Below are 18,304 nucleotides of genomic sequence, written 5' to 3' on the forward strand. Positions count from 1 at the left end.
GTTGGTACAGAGTGGCTCACAGCTTACACATGAATTTTGTTTGGACTCTCGAAAATCGAATAAATTTTTACTTGTATATAAAATTGCCATTGACAACAGGAAGTAATACCAAACTTAAATTGATATTAACTAGTAGAAATGTAGAACCACATGTGATGCTATGCAATTTTTTCAAATAAAATAAAATAATACTTAATTTATTATTTGTTATTCAAATGTAGATACAACAAAAATCAGTGTCATTATATTTGTTGTTTATAAGCTCAAAAACTATTCAATCAAATTCAACGAAAATTTGAAATTATTTTTAAAAAATCAGGAATGATTACTGAGTCATCTAAACAACAAAAAATATTTAAAGTTCTACATCTAATCTACCACAAATAGATTATTCATTTCAGACCTCAGTTGAATTATGAAGTTCACAAATTGAGATACACCGATACCGATTTTTCTGTGAACTACCTATAAGGTAAGTAATTACAATAAAACTAAAACACAGCAATATAGCGCCATATATTATGTTTTTCAGTTTTTCCCGGATAAAGTTGGATTATACAGATATATTACAATAACTCACGTATTACAGCGATTTGTGACTTATGGCCTTGAAATTAATAGTGCATTTAATTACTTATATGTAGATATGTACCTATTTATCTACATATTATTACTTCAAAATATCTATTTATGCACCGATACAGTCATTAATAAGTTAAGTTCATTTATCATTATGCACCTAGTATAACTAAAATATATTATTGTCGACTATTATATTAAGTTTTTTTACAGATTTCATCACGAACATTTAGGTATACAAAAACATATTTAATATAAAAGTTCAATAAATTTTTAAATACATAAATAAATAAATACTTTTTATTGTAATTTTAACATAACCGCCATATGTTATAAATTATAATTAATTTATAATATAAACATAGATACTAAATACTAAGCTTTTTATATAACTCATTCCTTATTTAGCCCAAGTATCGGCTAGGATCAAATTAAATTCAGCTCAGTGGAAAATAATTTGGCTGTAACATGATTGTGCCCATCTTATCTTTTTGCCTATAAAAAAAAGCAATACCATTGCACTCCATGAAGTACAGACGTTGTCCATTTAACAATTTTCTAATAAGTGCACTATTTAAGAAATATTTGTACATAATAAAAAAAACATTTGTGTTTTTCTATTATGTATAAAATAAAGACATACAATTTTCAAAACCGATATCTCACAAATGTGTAAGTTATAATATGATATAATAATTAAATATTTAATAAAAAGAACGTACATAGGCGTATTCAGTATCGGATCTAGGTGTCTGACGCCCGGGGTTAATAAAAATTCAGCGCCCTTACATGGATATGCGGTGTGCCAGGTGTCAATATAAGACAACATTTTTGAATACAAAACAAAAATTATTATGTTTTTATATTACAAATATTTTCATCAAACCATTGTCATGAATGTTATATAACAAAATCGCGTCATGTTTAAATAAAATCGACTACTTGACAAGAGTAAACGAACAATAGAAAATATATTGTATATTCGTACAGCGTACTTTAACATTAAAATAATTTAATAATATACAATTATTGTGTGTCATCGGATTACATGATAATATTAAAAATTAACTAATGTATTATTTTTCTTGATAAAAGTTTGGAAATATGTTATAATTTATACATATTTTTTAAATATTTAATGTTGATAGTTTATTTTTATTTTTCATAAGCTTAAGAACGCCCTTAAACCAACATCGCCTAGGGCAAGGATACCCACTTCCTCCCTGGATCCAGCACTGGGCGTATGTAGTTTTTAAATAGTGTATTGAGTGTAGTTACTAACTGCTAATGTAAAACAGTTTTCAACAAATCCAACAATTTACTTTTATCAGTTTTAAGTCTGTAAAATTGTTAAAAAGCCCAACAGTGTTTGAGCACGGGTTAACTTTATCAGATTGATCTCAAAATGCAGTGATTTAACTTAATACATGACTTGCATGGTATATTATTTGCTAATACATACAAAATACAACGCTGTAAATTATATTTTAATAATTTTTGAAAACAGGACAGCACACGATTATCAACGAATTTCAAAGTATTACTCGATATAGACATCTAATAGTCATATTCATCCAAATAATCATAATATATAGGTATACTAAATTACTATCATATAACCGGGATGCAATATGTATGTCACTTGTCGCAATTTATTTTTATCGGGGACGCAATTTGTACACAGTCGTTTGTTGCAGTATATCTGTCGATTGCATTAAACAAGAAAACAATAATAATAAATAATAGTCACTCAGTAGCGTAGCGCGCATGCACAGCATACACTTCAAAAATCGAAAAATCATTTTTATTATTATTACTTACATCATATAGTAGTATTTTATAATCTAAAATATATTTAATATTATCTATTATCGATTATCTTCGTAGTTGATGAGGATTGATCAATCCGAAACACCACGACCACGACGCCATTCATCGTAATAATGTCGCATTAAGAATACTTAGGTATGACTATATTTTTATAGTCTCCACCGCGCCATAGTAATATCTCGCAACGATATTTTATGGAGGTAGGCACCTACCTTGTTTGTTATGTGCGAAATATGTATATTAGCGATTGCATATACGGTACAGTGACAATAATGTAGGTATACATTTTTTTTTTATCGATAACAAAACATAAAACGCTGACACACCGTAGCAGTCATGTTCTCGACACGTGCACATACGATTACTGGTCAGTATTAGGTAGGTATATACGCTATTGATTCGCACATGAATCTACGGCGTATGCTTGTAACCAGTGGGAGGACTGAATGACCAGTATACCAGGAAATTACCCGGTGAGCCGCTGCTTATATAAAATATACATTTATTAATATTATTATTGTGAAATTATAAATCGAAATATTATCTAATAAGTAACTAGTATGTAATATTATTATTAAACAAACCTTTCGGTTCAGTGGTTCACTGAATTTTGATGAAAAAAAGAAATAAGTGCAATTGAGGACTGAGGTAGGAACACCCACACCAAAATTACCTTCTTTAACGACAAAATCTAAAAATTATACTCGAATATTACAGTAATTTGAAGCGGTTATCGGGTTGTAAAAAAACGAACAAACCATATAGTTGGCCTAGTGTTCAGTACTTTATGCCGTGAAAAAAACGTTCGGACTAAATACACTTTGTTTCAACGATCTCAATAATTCTCATAATTTAAAAATTCGTCACAAAGTCTTTAAAAATCACATACTATGTTTAATAGATTTAACTAAATTTGGTAAAAAATGAAGAGATACTTGTTTAAATAAAGCTTTTAGAAAAAAAATCAAAAAATATAATATTACGAAATATTTTTTATTTGTATTTATTATTATACATTAACGTTTTAACGAATTCAACACATCATTTTAATATAGTTGTACTTAACATATGGTGATTTATATTTGGTGTGTAAAACCATAATAACTATGTAATACTAATAATTACTAAGATTTAAAATATGAAAAACTTGTGTGTTTAAAATTAAAAATTTAAGTTTTGAAAACTGTATAGGAAGCACGGAGGGCAGAGTGCCCTAAAAATTATTAACATGTTATTTTCAACGTATACAATAAGTTGAAACCTACACTACGCCATTATAGTCATTATAATAAGCAAATTATTAAACACCTAACTTAATCAGTTATACATTTTATATCAGAAAAATAGTATAATAGTTTTAGCAACCGTTTTCTTCTAAATAAGTAAATTATATCACAAAAGTATAATTTATTTAAAAATACGATCTACTTCCAGTCTTAAATCCATTTTATATTATAAATAATACTAACTTAGTAACACAGGCCATGTACTTGTAGTTGATCATTTACAAATATTAAGTGCTTTTTAAGAATGATAGTTATCAGATAAGATTTTGTATACAAACATCATGACAAGAAAAGAAAATGATCAAAGGATAAAAAATTGAAAAAGAATATGTAAATAATAAAATGTAATTCAATTAGAAACATAGTTAAAGAATTTTAACATAAATAAAATAATTAACAATTTGTAAACAAATAATAATTATATAATAATAAATAAAAAAGAACTATATCAGTCACAGTTTTGAGTGAATATTATATTTAATTGAACTAATTGTAAAAAAAAATTAATTAATTTTACTTTGCTTCTAAAAAAAATTGCTTAATGCCATTAAAATCACAATTATAAATCTAAATAGCAGTCTTTAAAAAAATTAATTTGTAATATAACTCGTATACTACTTTTATTTTTAGTGTAGTTGTAATATTGAGAAAAACTATAGTTACATATTATGTGAAAATTGTATTTCATTCAAAAAGTATGTTATTTTCATTTATACATAGGCATACATAAAATTTTTTACATTTAAATATTTAAATGTGTATCGGAATATCATAGTTAATAAATATGATCACAAGTAGCATCAATTTTACAAATAGAAATTATTGTATCATTGGAAATAACTAATAAAATTATTTTAATAACTGAGCAAATTCATTATTATTATTATAGTTAATAATAAATTTGCAAGTAGTCTATATAAAAGCAATGAAGTAGGTAGTGGCAAAAACTTTGTTCGACAAGTATACAATTGTACCGTTATAAAAATCAAAACGTTGAAGATATATACACTAAAATACATTGAATGACACGTATACATTGAAGACTATTTAATAGTTCTAAAACTAACAATTCTGTAATTTTCAGATTAGTTATTTAATACTCATAAGAAATAAACTTTAGGTTTATAACATTTATACCCATGGTCAATAAAAAATTTTAATACATGAAATTTAGAAATTTTAATTGAAAATTATTAACTAGATTTCATAGTTAAAATACTTGTTTAAAAATGAAAATTAATTAAAATTATCATTATATGAATAAACGATTAGCTAAGACAAAAAATAGGAGTATAGAATAATAAATTATATTATGTTATGTATGGCATTGTAATGACAAATAAAATGTTCATATATTAAAAAAAAAATCAAATCTCAAATCTAATTGAATTATAAATGTATCATTATGGAGATTTTAACTTGTTAATAAGTAATAGTCAGTAATTAAACACTTGTTGCCAAACTTGAACGTCTTTTAGCTGCAAATATTCCATTGTCTTCAATTGTTGCACTCCTATCAAAACAAATTTTTTGTTGCATTAAAATCAAGCTAATACGTATTATTTAGATATAATAATATACTGAAGTGTGAAATACTGTAATCTAAAGAAAACAAACTGTTTATTTTTGTCATATAAATCTACAAGAACCATTATGGAAGGTTATTATGTTATGTTTGTAAGCATGTCTTACTGATAATTTGGTAAAAAGCAAATAATAGAAACAAAAAAACTAAAAAAAAATTAGAAATCTCAATTTATAATCAATTAACACAATTAAAAAAATAATATTAATTTTTTTATGGAAAGATTTACTAAGCATGTACACTTCATTATTTTTTTTTTTTTTTTAATGTTGAAATTATCTAAATTATAATTTGTATGCCAAGAAAATACCTAGTTCATGATAGTAAGTAATTAATATTTATATGTTAGCATTTTTAACAATTAATTTGTAAAAACTGATCAAGTATTATAATTAAAACTAAATATTAAACCATCAAGAATTATTATCATTAGTAGATAAAAATTTTTATAAGTAGATCAACAATATCTAAAAAAAAATCCACCAGTTCAAAATGTACAGTAAAAAAGTGGTTTATATCATACTACTCAATAAATATTTATAAAAATTTAAAATAATAAAATTACTTCTTGCAATTTGAGGCTATGCTCATGATCTTATTTCTGTGACTTTTCAATAGTGTTTGCTTCCTTCTATATTGTGCCATTTTTTTTATTATTGGATGAACAAATAATAATAAGCCCGACAATGCAATAAATATACCAGCTAGATAAAAAGATAAGTCATAACTTTCTGTAATATCATATAGAGCACCTACAACAAAACAAATACATACATATTTAATTATTTATAGTTTACATCATAATATAAAAAAATCAAATAGTCTTTATATAGAACTAACCAGCTAAAGGAGGTCCGATCAAATTAGCGATTCCTTGTACCAATAACAGAACACCATAAGCATTGGTAAATCGTTCTATGGAGATGATTTCAACTAATATAATTGAGGTGAACGAATAATTTGCAGAAATAAATAAGCCAAAGAAACCGGATAAAATACCCAAACTTAAATAACTTCCAAATATTGGAACTAATGCAATAACGATACCACAAAATACCATTGAAACTGCATAAACTATGTTGGGGTTAACCCAAGCTTTATCACCAGCCCATCCTAATGCTATCTATGACCAAAAAATAAAAATAAATAAATAAATAATTTTTATAAATGGATTAAGTTTTATAAGTGATTGAAGATCGAATTACTTCTCCAAACATATTCAGTATTCCTATCAAGCTGATTAGGTATGATGCATCTTCATCAGTGTGTCCTTTTTTTATAGCCAAGTCTGCAATGTAAACATATGGTACATCATACCAAGTATACAAAAGGAAATTTGATAAAGCAAACAACGTGAAGGGCATGTTTTTGAAATGTGAAAAATCCATCATGTCAAGTAGTAGATACCATAATTCCCAGAGTCCAGCTGACCACTATTAATCATTTTTAATAAAAATTAATGATGTTAACATTATAAATTATAGCGTTATTTGTTATGGGTACTTCGTGTTTTTCTTTAGCAATTGTTGTCATTGAGTTGCGGTAAATATTTGGACAAGAAGATGCTCTTAATCTATATCTGTTTATATTAAGCATGGCACCTCTATATGTTAACGAATGTCTGTAACATAATTGTTTTGGATGTAAACAAAATCATGAATAGTTTCAATAATGATAAGTTAAAATAAACTTACCTATGAATTTTAATATCTTGAAGATATGCGGTCTGAAGACGTTTGACTTGTGGGTTATCTTTTTTTATCCACCAATCATAATCACCATTTTTTAAAATAATATTACTACCATTATTCATTTTCATTATACCGACTTGATTACATTTACCACTAACAGCATCCGTTTTATTTTCTTGGCTATTTATTAACTTTTGTACATCAATAATTTGATTGACGTGTAAACTTAGTGTCGGAGACATATTACCCTTAAAAAAAAAAAAATTATAAAATATTGTTGGAGAATGATCCTTGAACAATTTAATTAAACACAAAATAGCGGCTCATGTTCAGGTTAACGATATTCTGACAGAACAGGAAATCAGCATCAAGTATATGTGCAATATTTACCGATTCGTTGATGCGCCCGCTGTCGCTGAAACTTTTGGAGGGTATTAGCAGACTCGGATAGTTTTGGACAAGCACGGAGTAGAGCTGTTTTTTCTGCGTGAGTGCCTCGAGAACTTCTAGGGGGACGTTTTCGTGGTTTTTGACGAACGTGGGCAAGTTTACCAGGGAATTACACAGCCGCTGGTCTTTAGCGGCCGCGCAGCACTCGTTCAGGATACCATTCCCACCGGACGACTGTGCCGTCATACCACCGCCACCGTTGCTGCCGTTTTCTTCTTGAAGGAAGGATACGACGACGCCGACGCCACCAGGATGAGTTGGATCCACTGCATTATCCTTGCCAGCGGCACCACAACCGGAAGCCGGAGACGAAGGCAGTTGCGTGTGTTGAGAATGCCTGTCGTAGCTGGCAGTGGACTTGAGCCGGCGCTTCTGGAGTCTGGCGTTCTTCTTGCGCTTCCACTCGTTTTGGGCTTGCTCCTTGGTCCACGGCAAGTCACGCATCAGCATGCCGAACACGCACAGGTTGAGGAATAACCCGGCCAGGATGAGCGTGCAGCCGCGCCACCCGTAGTAGCTGAGCAACTCATGGTTGAGTGGCGCAAAGACGAACGTGCCGATGCCGCTACCGCACACGGACAGCCCGGTGGCCAGGGACCGTTTCTTATCGAAATAGTACGCGACGATGACGACGGCCGCCACGTAGCACAGCGACAACCCGAACCCGGATATGAGCCCGAACGTGATGAACAGCATGAACAGCGAATCGGCGAACGCGGATATGACGAACCCGGTGGACGCGATTATCGCACCGATAACGGTCACCTTCTGGCACCCGTACCGGTCGGTTAGGAAGCTAGCTATAGGCCCGGACAGCAGGGGCACGGCCATAAACAACGATCCGATCCAGGCCGTATTGCTCTTGCCCTCCTTAAAGTAGTTCTCGAATTCGATGAATATAACTCCAAACGAGAACGTCACGCCGTCCGCGATCATGTTCACCATGAACGAGGCGAACACGACCACCCAGCCCCAGCCGCCATCCGGCGCACGGTTGTGAAGGTCTGACGACGAAGATGACGACGACGACTCGTCCGAATCGGTGGCGGTGGTCGTCGACGTATACGAAGCGTACGAATCGTGCACGCGGTGGTTGTGTTTGGAACAGCCGCCTCCACCGCAATTGCTGTCGTCGTCCGACGGTTCGTCGTTCTTGTAGAACGTCACGTGGTTCCTATTCTCAATGGTAATTTTATTATTACTTTTATCGCTACTACAGCTGCTGCTGCTGATGTTGTCGTCGTCGTTCCGCGACACGGATGCTTTGCAAAGACGCTGCTTGTTGTCACCGACCGACTTCTCGCCGCCGTCACCGTACTCAACGCCGCGTCTAAGGAGATCACTGGTTTCTTCTTTAGGGGAGATTTGATCATTCGTCGCGTTATTTTTCAATACCAAGTACTCGGCTCCCGCGTGCTCGACCGCGTCGTTGACGACGTTATCCGCCATTCCGTCAACTCGCGTTGTTTACTTCTGCGCTTTCTAGCCCCGATTCTCCTCATGCGGCTACTTCTCGGCGATGCGTTCTTGACGGCCAGACGACGATCACCGTCGCAGCGGTGATTGTGGTCGTGATCTTTTAAGGGTCTATAGTATGCAAACGTGGTTTCCATGCGGTTTAATTTTTGAAAATTTCAAGGCTTCTAAGTAGCTGTCTTTTCCAGACACCTGCAACAGAATAGCGTAACACGATTACAAACACATTTCGTTTATGATTTATATTTTGTGAATAACGTGCGTTTTATATACTGTGTTCAATTACGATAATGGTGTTACAAAATATTCCGACCGTATATGACCCAGAATTTCATCAAAGAACTCTATATTACCACTTGTAAAAAAAAAGTATTAATTATTATTTATACTATTCTAATAAAGTGTTTACTGTTCTAAAATGTTATTTGTTAGAAGTGAATTAAAGTTTCGATCTAATAATTATATTTTTTAACAGTTTATCTATAATTATATAAAGTTCTGTGTAATTTCGTATGATTTTTTTTTTAAACTTTAAAAGTGATTTTTTTAACAGCACATGCGGAAAGGTTAGGGAAATTTTTCGTGTACGTGTATAGCAAAAAATCTTATATGCAATAAAAATATTTAAATAAAATTCAGGGTCGTGCGTTTGAAATATTTTGCGTTACCTTTAAAATTGAACACACTGCATTATTATTTATTAATTATAATACCAAATTCTTCGTTAATTTTATCGTACACGTGGTTGGCTTCTCAATCTAAAATGTCTACTACAGCTATATTCTTCCCCAACTATTGCGTATTAAACAATTCCGCATATTTTTAGTCCATTTAAAATAGTTGTCCTACTTAATAATAAAAATTATACGAAGGGTGTCTCATCATGTACCTTCTTGTCAATAAATTAATTTCTAAAATATGGTTTTAGAAAATTATTAGGCACCTTTACTAAATTAAAATTCGACAATAATTTAAGTATTTTTTTTTTCTTAAGTTTTTAGAAGGAAGTAAAAAGATAATCAAGAAGTTTTAATAGTAGACAAGTGGGACGAGAACAATTATTGCAATTAACAGTGATGATGAAACTGAAACACATAATATATTATGATGTAAAAAAAAAAATGTTTAAAACAATCTAAGTGGTGATAAAATACAAATACTTTGACCCAAGTCAAAAAATATATATGTTTATTTTCCACTCATTGTAAATAGTTAACCAATCTTAATCGAAGAATCAACACAGTACATATTATATACTGTATAGTTTTGAATATTATTCGTTGTTTTATGAAAAACAACTTATTATTGAAAATTACCAAAAAAATATCAAGTTTAGTGTAGATATTATAATAACTTATAATATATTAACACATTATTTTAGAATTTGGTTTATATTTTAAGCGAAAATTATACAGTTCAGTCCCAGATTTGAAATAATAATTTATTTTTAAATTCCATATAATAATACATCTAATCGAGTCAGGTAGATAAAACAGCTATGGTTTATATTGGAATTTTTTATTGTTATCTTATTTACATAATTTATTAATTATTACCAAAGATAACTAGGACTGGATTTAAAGGAGGAGATCCCACAAAATTCAGTTTATGAGGAGCCATCACGAAATAAGTATTATTAAAACCTTAAATCCTATTTTGACAATACTATATATAGATAAATATAACATAGGATGAAATGATTATTTTCATACTCATATAAATAATAATAATGAATCAGAAAAAATAAATTGCAATAAAATACACGAGTACTTAATTAGTTAAGCATATTAAATTCATTTTATAGTATTTGATACATGATTGGTTATATTTTGACATAGTGTGTATTTATGGTCTTAAAAATGTAAATTGTTTTATTATTACTATGATTATTATTATTTTTTTTTTTTTTTATTGGACATAATTAGATATTACTTTTTGGACACAATTAGGTTGTTTTTCAGATTGAATAAGTGTAAAAACCATCTTAATTTTTTTATTATTTTTAAGCATAGGTTTACTAATTATTTTCATCATTTAATGATTGTTAAATAATAATATGTTATGAACAAAAATATACTAAATAAATTAATATCTACAATTTAAAATGAGATTCAAAGACATCAATTTATTATTTATTTTGTTACCTATTTGTTTAAATACAGCTAAAATAAACATAAATAGATTAAAATCGTTTTCATTTATGTTTTCAATAATAATAAATATACATTTTTATTACATAAATTTTTGAATTAAAAAAAAAAAATAATAATAATAATATTATTATGACTTAAAATTATAAATGTTTTTTTTTAAGTATATTAAAATTAAAAAATTACAGTAAATTTACAATTTGTACATCATCTAGTATATTAAACAAATGCTATAGGCATAAATCAAAAATTTAATTTAAGATAAGAGAGTAAGTTTTTTATTGGTATCCCTAAGGACTGATTTTAGGGAGAGTAATTTCAGTTCCACCAGTTCTTTTAAAAGCAAATTATAAGAGGATTAGGTACCTACAATTTTCTTGAAACGAGACTATAAAGAGATTCAAGTGATTGCTAAACCTGACATTCAAAATAGAAAATTGCATAGTTTATAAAGAATACACCGTTTCTCTTTATTATTGTATACAAAAACGTGTTTATTTTATGTCAACTACTCAACTACGTTGAAAACTTGGCAATGTTTTTATAAAAAATAAATTGGAAATTATGTACAACTTTGATGTTTTGCCAAAATTGATGGGTAAAAACCAAATAGATATGCCAATCTTCTACGAAATTTTGCATGTGTATTTATGAACATTGTCAGTAAATAATAAATTATTTTTAGACCAATGAATATGTCAAATCAGGTGTATTTGTAATTTGGAACATGTTCCAATTTTGTACAAATATAAAATATTACATAATTATAAATTATTAAAATTCAAACAACGATACTAAATTTAATCAATAAAATGGTTTTAATTATTGCTCGTTAAATGAATTAAATATATTACTTAAATACACCACAAATATTATTAGAATTAATGATACAACCTAAACTACCCACTATGCGTAAAGCAAAATGCAGCGTTTATCAAGATAATAGTGGCAAAAATTATTATAAAATTTTAAAAGTAAAAAATTATTATTTGTCTGTAATAAAACGATTTTATTATGATTTAAGTGTAGTTTATTACTATAATTTCAAATAAAAAAAAGATTTATTAAATAAGTCAATAGTCATACTTAATGAATGGATCTCCATCATGTCATGTCGAATACAATAAATATAACATACGAATAACACAAAGTCGGTACGCACAAAATATCTATCAATTGTTAATACTGATGAATAATGGCGTAAACATATGTAAAAAGGTATAGTAGCTAAAATAAAAATATTTCTTTTAATTTAAATCATTAGCATTGAAATTCAACTTAAAAATTAAACGAGTTTAATATAATCTACAATAGGTTAACTGAGACAATTATAATTAAGCCGCTGAATAATTCTTGTTAAACAGTACACTACAAGTATGATAACAGACCATTACCATTTGTATAACTGTACAAGGTACTAAGAGTATAAAAAGAATATGTAAAATGATAGCAATGTTATCGCAATACAATCACATTTCATGTTAAGTTTGAAGGAAACGAAAAAAATTGTCTACCTCTATTTCTATTTAAACGCACAACTAGGAACAAAACCTTTGTAATTATATAATTTAATGTTATACCTATTTATTATTATCTCTTTCGATGTCCATTGAAATTAATGAGAATATATTAATTAATTGTGAAATATAATGCTTTATTATTTTAATAAGAAATAAGAAATTGGATAGGAATCTTTAAGCGTAAATTACAAATATTAGCAAATATCTACTATATAATTATATTATACAATTAATTTAACTATAATAGGAATTTAATTAGAAATATTTTTTAAAAATGTTAAGCTCAAATTATTAACCTCAAAAATATTCTTAAAATGAAGAGGTACATAAGTATTAATAATTAGTTATAAATATGATAATATATAATATACATACATATAAATATACTCGTATACCTACTGTAAATGATGTGTAGGTAGTTAGTTGTTTACAAATTATATTCAGTATTATCATAGAGCAAAAAACAGGATACAGAAATAATAATGTAGGAAACTCGCCTACTTTGTGACAGTAATATTCTGTCTAAATATAATATTAAACAATAATTGCATTTCATAAAAAAAAAAAATAACTGGAAATAGAGCTTGGTTATTGCAGTGTTTGGAGACATATCTTCTAAATTTGACAAATCAACGGTTATTTTAGATATTTAGGTACCTAAATAATGCAAAGTATTCAAAAATACTAAATGAGAATTTATATTGACTTTTTTTTATGTTGACTTTTTACTAAAATAAATAAAAGCCTATAATATAATGTATGTAATAAACAACTATTTAAAAACAGACAGTATAAATTATTGCAAACAATAACCATACATTTATGACAACGTAAATAATAAATATTAAGTTTTGAATATTCTCAAACAAAATGCACTTTGACCAGTACCTCGTGATGAATATGAACTTTGATTAAGATTAATATATTATATTGATATAAATTAACAATGAATTAACCACCTACTAATAGAAATAATAGAATTGTCTTTATTTTAATATAATCATTGGCCCATCCTGGGCCAAGGGATAAAGTGGTGTTCATATTTTTTTTTTTATCCCAATTATATTCAAAACAAAAAAAGACTCAAAATAAGTTTTTTTTTATAATTTTTCTGAGTTAAAAAAAAAAAAAAATAGTAAATATTGATTTAGTTGAATAAAATTAATTGATTAGCAATTTTTAATAACTAAAATACTATGAAAATATTTCTGTAAATTATAAATAAATAACATTTACTTTACTAAGCAAAATTAAGTTTATTAGTGGTTTAGATAACCTAGTATCTTACAATTAAATACATTTAATATTGGTGGAATGTTATGAATGAAGTACGTTAATACTTAAAAACTAAAATAATCTTTAAAGTTTGAGAGAACTCGCAAAGATATTATTGTATAAGTTTCAATATTTTATAATAATGAATTTCTTATAAGTTGTAATATAATATGTGAGAGCCGTAACTCGTAAGGATCAAAACATCAATTTTCTAACCCCCAACGATATTTTCAGTAATCTTGGTGTTCTTTTACATAAATAATTAAAATATGCAACAAAATGCTTTATTTATATACATTAGAAAAACGTTAATAAAAATCAAAGTTTGTTCAGTTTTATAGATAATGCTTAAATAGTACTCAAATTTTTAACTAAATGTTTTACTTTAATTTTCGAATAATAACATTGTGTTTTATTTTAATTCTTTTGAATAATTTATTCGAGGGAGTAAATTTAATTTTAAACAATATAATATTAATATTAGGTATATTTAGTATTTACCTTTTTATGATTATCGGTGTAACATAATAAATTATGTATGTAAGTAATGGTCATACCTAGATTTTGTACGTTATCAAAATGGTAAGGGCTCTAATTACAAAATATAGATGTTTATGTAATCCTTACTAGATAATATGATTTGGATGACCTTTACATTGATTTATAAAGAATTGTATACATGATTGCAATTTCTTGGAGTTTGATAAATATGTATTTAATATATTGTATATAAATACTAAGAACTATAATACGTATAACTATTTTTATTAGTTATATATTATGTAAAAATATCGTAAACAATAGTATTATAATTTATAACTCATAATTATCGTAGTACATATTTGAGTAAAATGCGGTTATATTTTTTAAACACGAAAAGTATGGTAACTAGGGTAGAAGAGTTCTACCATTTGCATTAAATTTTAAATACATTAATACTTTTTTTTGAACAACTGTTAAAAAAGCAAAATAGAAACAAATTTGTTTTTTTTTTTTTTGATACTTGAGGCATTATTGTTTTGTTTTTATTACATTCTTCAAAACGACAATCAGTTTTTAGGTATTTAATAATTTCAGCCTTCCCATCCCATAATGTCACAGTAGTATACATCGCACACACCTTATCAAAAATCACACAGAGGTGGAAAAGTGTACCCTACTAGCTAGATCAGGATTTATGTATAGAAGTTCTTATCCATAGTTTAAATTCCTGATAAAATTTTAAGAAATTACAACAAAATTTCGTTAATTTATTGTTATTTTTTCCATATTTTAGTCTCTTAATACCAGTTGATTAAATACTTGAATACCTAACATATCTTATTCATAAATGTAAACGCTATTTATTTCATTAACAATTATTAACTTATTAACAGCATATATTTTGAGGTTATTTTGTGATATTTTTACTCTTTTAGGACTGAATATAGTTATCTACACTTATAATAATGTAGTTCTTTAGAAGTTAATTCAAATTAGTTGGGAGTTGTCATTTATGAATAAAATATGATAGTATATATTATTATGTAGTATAATATGCATCGTTTATCATTATTAATTATGTTTAATTAGTTTTAAAATTAACAGAAATTTTATGCTACCTACGTAATACGTATTATATGTATAATCTATTATTTTTATAACAAATAAATGAAATCTAATAGACTGAAAGGATAAAAGAATTTTTTAAAGAAATCGTCACGCTATCGAAACAAAATAAATAACGATACAATTATATAAATAATAAAGTTATTATATTAAAGATTAAATTTATTATTTAAGATAAATAATGATAGAAAAACACATTTCAAATAATCAATGTAATTTTATAGGAATATTATATTATATAGGTGGTATAATCACAGAATATAATATGATATATTATAAGTTAACGTTTATTTTAAGTATTAGATTTTATTATTACCTATACTAGCTGCTATTATACTATTAGTTGGATACCTAGACAGCCAACACCCATACATTGATTATCAGTCCATAAATATGTGCTGGATTTTAAATACTGTAATAAATAGCATAATGGATTTCAATTGTGTGATGCTAGTTTTCCAATTATTCGTTTACTATCTATAGAAACATATTTAATCTATTTAGAAAATTCAAACATTAATAGAAAGCACAATGCATTGTTATAAAAGTAAATTGAATACAATTTCGTCCTTCGGTTATACAATATTATTTATACACACATTTAAAACTGTTGACCTTTCTTTAAGAATTTTGAATGGGTACTTTTTTATGTAACAACATGAAACATGGTTTAAAAACTGTGTAGTAACTTAATACTTGTTATTTTTTGCTGTTGCTGAGAAAAAAATCAATAATGTTATTAATGTAATAGAATACATAATATAAAAATTAGATTAATATCAAACGAATATTGATAGATTATTAAATTTTTATAGAAATAATTTTCATATAAATAGATAAATAGATGATTTTTAAATTTATATTAGTGAAGTTAAAAACCTAATATATTATTATTTAATACTTAGTATCAATATTGAATATATTTAGGTGAGACTATTTTTGTTAAACAAAATTTTATTATTACAAAACTATACATACTTTTATTATACAACCTAAATAAATGAAAATAATTCATATTTAGATAAAACATTTAAACAGGAATTATATTTATTTTACTAAATTATTATTTATTTTAATTGAATGTTCAATTAACATTAGTTTAAAAGATAATTAGATTAGATAATGGCTACTAAAATGTTTTTAAGACCATTAAGTTAATTACCAAAACTTTAGTTTTATAATCCAATAGTCGTGTATTATGTTCGTTACATTATAAATCTATGAATAACAATACATAAAAAGTATTACTAATTTAGTTTAATTCATAAATTGACGTTTTTTTTTTTTTTTTTTTTTTTTTTTTTTTATCAAGACCATTCACTTTAAACTATATAGATAATCCAAAAAATGTATTTAATACTATATCGAGTACTAAATAAAGAAAAGAATTTAGTTCATGTACTATCATTTGAAGAATCTCATACGTGTTATAACTTATAATATTCGATCATACGTGTTATATCATTCATTGATATTATATAATAATATTTGCCATTTGTAGTTGTACAAAAATGTATTTTTTTTTTTAGCAAACATTTTGATACATATCTTTATATTATATATATATTAAGCAACACAGTATACAAACTTGTAATAAGTAAATTTGATAAATTAACAGATAAAATATGAACTGTGAAAAATATGACGAGGAAATCAACTTTTGGTAATACATCTCAATTAATAAAAACATAATATCTTACGGAGAAATTAATTATTTGCAAACTTTTAGCTAAGTATATACATTGGTAGAAAAAATTTTGAATTCTGTGTAAATATATCATCGTATTATTTATTATTTTTTTTTAATTCAAAAACTACATAAATGTTTTTATTTGTAAAGAAAATATTTCGATAACAAAGGTTATTACCCGGAATTGAGGGGAGAGCACATGGAATATAAACTGAAGAGGTTTTTAGTGTATTTACTGTTTATATAGTGTAGTAGTTAAATGATTTTAAAATAACGTTGTTGAGACTAGTAACTAGTAAGTAAATTTCATAAATTTTAGTGTATCAGGGTTCAAATTATATAATACAAATTAATTTTAATCTTGTTGTTTAGCGTATGTGAATTAAATTTTGTCAATCATTGAAATATTATGTTAAATACCTCAATAGTAATTATTTATTGCCTATTGGTCATTACAAAATTAAACAACTCAAAATGACCTAACATCTCGTATTTTAGAATTACTTCAGAAGTCAAAAACACTTGATCATAAATCATCGATGATACTTAAAGTGGTGATGTAATATAAAAGTAAACAAAAATAAAATTGTCTTACTTTGCGTTCCCATTATTTGTTACTATACGGACGTCAGACATATTCCAGTAGTGAATCTTAATTCTAAAATATAACTAATTACTAATTAGTAATTGCCAGAGTTGTCTTGGGACGCTCGAATCTTAAAGAATAAAAATTAACTTAGGTAAATAATATCTATCGTAGCATCCTAATGAATATTACTCAAGAGACGTGACGTAAAGGATTCTAACTGTAAAGTTCTCGAAAACCAAGCTAAGCTCAACTCTAAGAAAAATTAACCTAGTATAAACTAATACAAACTTTAATTTTTAATGACTTGGAGAGGGGTTTTAGTAGAATTCTAATCACTAAACAATGTTTAACCTTAACTAACCTTTTTAATATGATCATAATGTAAGTATCTAATTTATCTAATCCACTTAACACTCCGGCAATTGGCATACAAAAACACTAATTATTTATTGTATAAAAAAGGCAAATTTTGAATACAATGTTAAATAAATTAAATCTAAAAATACAATGAAATACTTTCTTGACCTAAGTAGGTACTTATTATTACCTAAACCATATCAGATAATATTAATATA

The 18,304-nt window shown here is 26.9% G+C and overlaps 1 protein-coding gene across 2 annotated transcripts in view; it reads right to left on the bottom strand.

Moving 5' to 3' along the window:
* Positions 1–5,054: 5,054 nt before the first annotated feature.
* LOC112591196 overlaps positions 5,055–18,304 on the bottom strand; it is an 18,346-nt gene continuing 5,096 nt past the window's right edge. The window contains exons 1-8 of one of the 2 annotated variants that reach the window (XM_025334932.1): positions 12,134–12,246; positions 7,362–9,089; positions 6,975–7,219; positions 6,784–6,901; positions 6,486–6,713; positions 6,121–6,403; positions 5,846–6,032; positions 5,055–5,208 (exon numbers count right to left, since the gene is read on the bottom strand). In XM_025334932.1, the coding sequence (XP_025190717.1) occupies positions 5,139–5,208; positions 5,846–6,032; positions 6,121–6,403; positions 6,486–6,713; positions 6,784–6,901; positions 6,975–7,219; positions 7,362–8,870 (2,640 nt within the window). In that variant the 5' untranslated portion in view covers positions 8,871–9,089; positions 12,134–12,246 and the 3' untranslated portion in view covers positions 5,055–5,138. Of the gene's footprint in view, positions 5,209–5,845; positions 6,033–6,120; positions 6,404–6,485; positions 6,714–6,783; positions 6,902–6,974; positions 7,220–7,361; positions 9,090–12,133; positions 12,247–18,304 lie in introns of those variants that run through there. The other variant, XM_025334930.1, reaches the window with a different exon arrangement.

This window comes from Melanaphis sacchari, unplaced genomic scaffold (genome assembly GCF_002803265.2).
Source record: "Melanaphis sacchari strain LSU unplaced genomic scaffold, SCAv2.0 Contig12_pilon_pilon, whole genome shotgun sequence".
NCBI classification, from domain to species: Eukaryota; Metazoa; Arthropoda; class Insecta; order Hemiptera; family Aphididae; genus Melanaphis; species Melanaphis sacchari.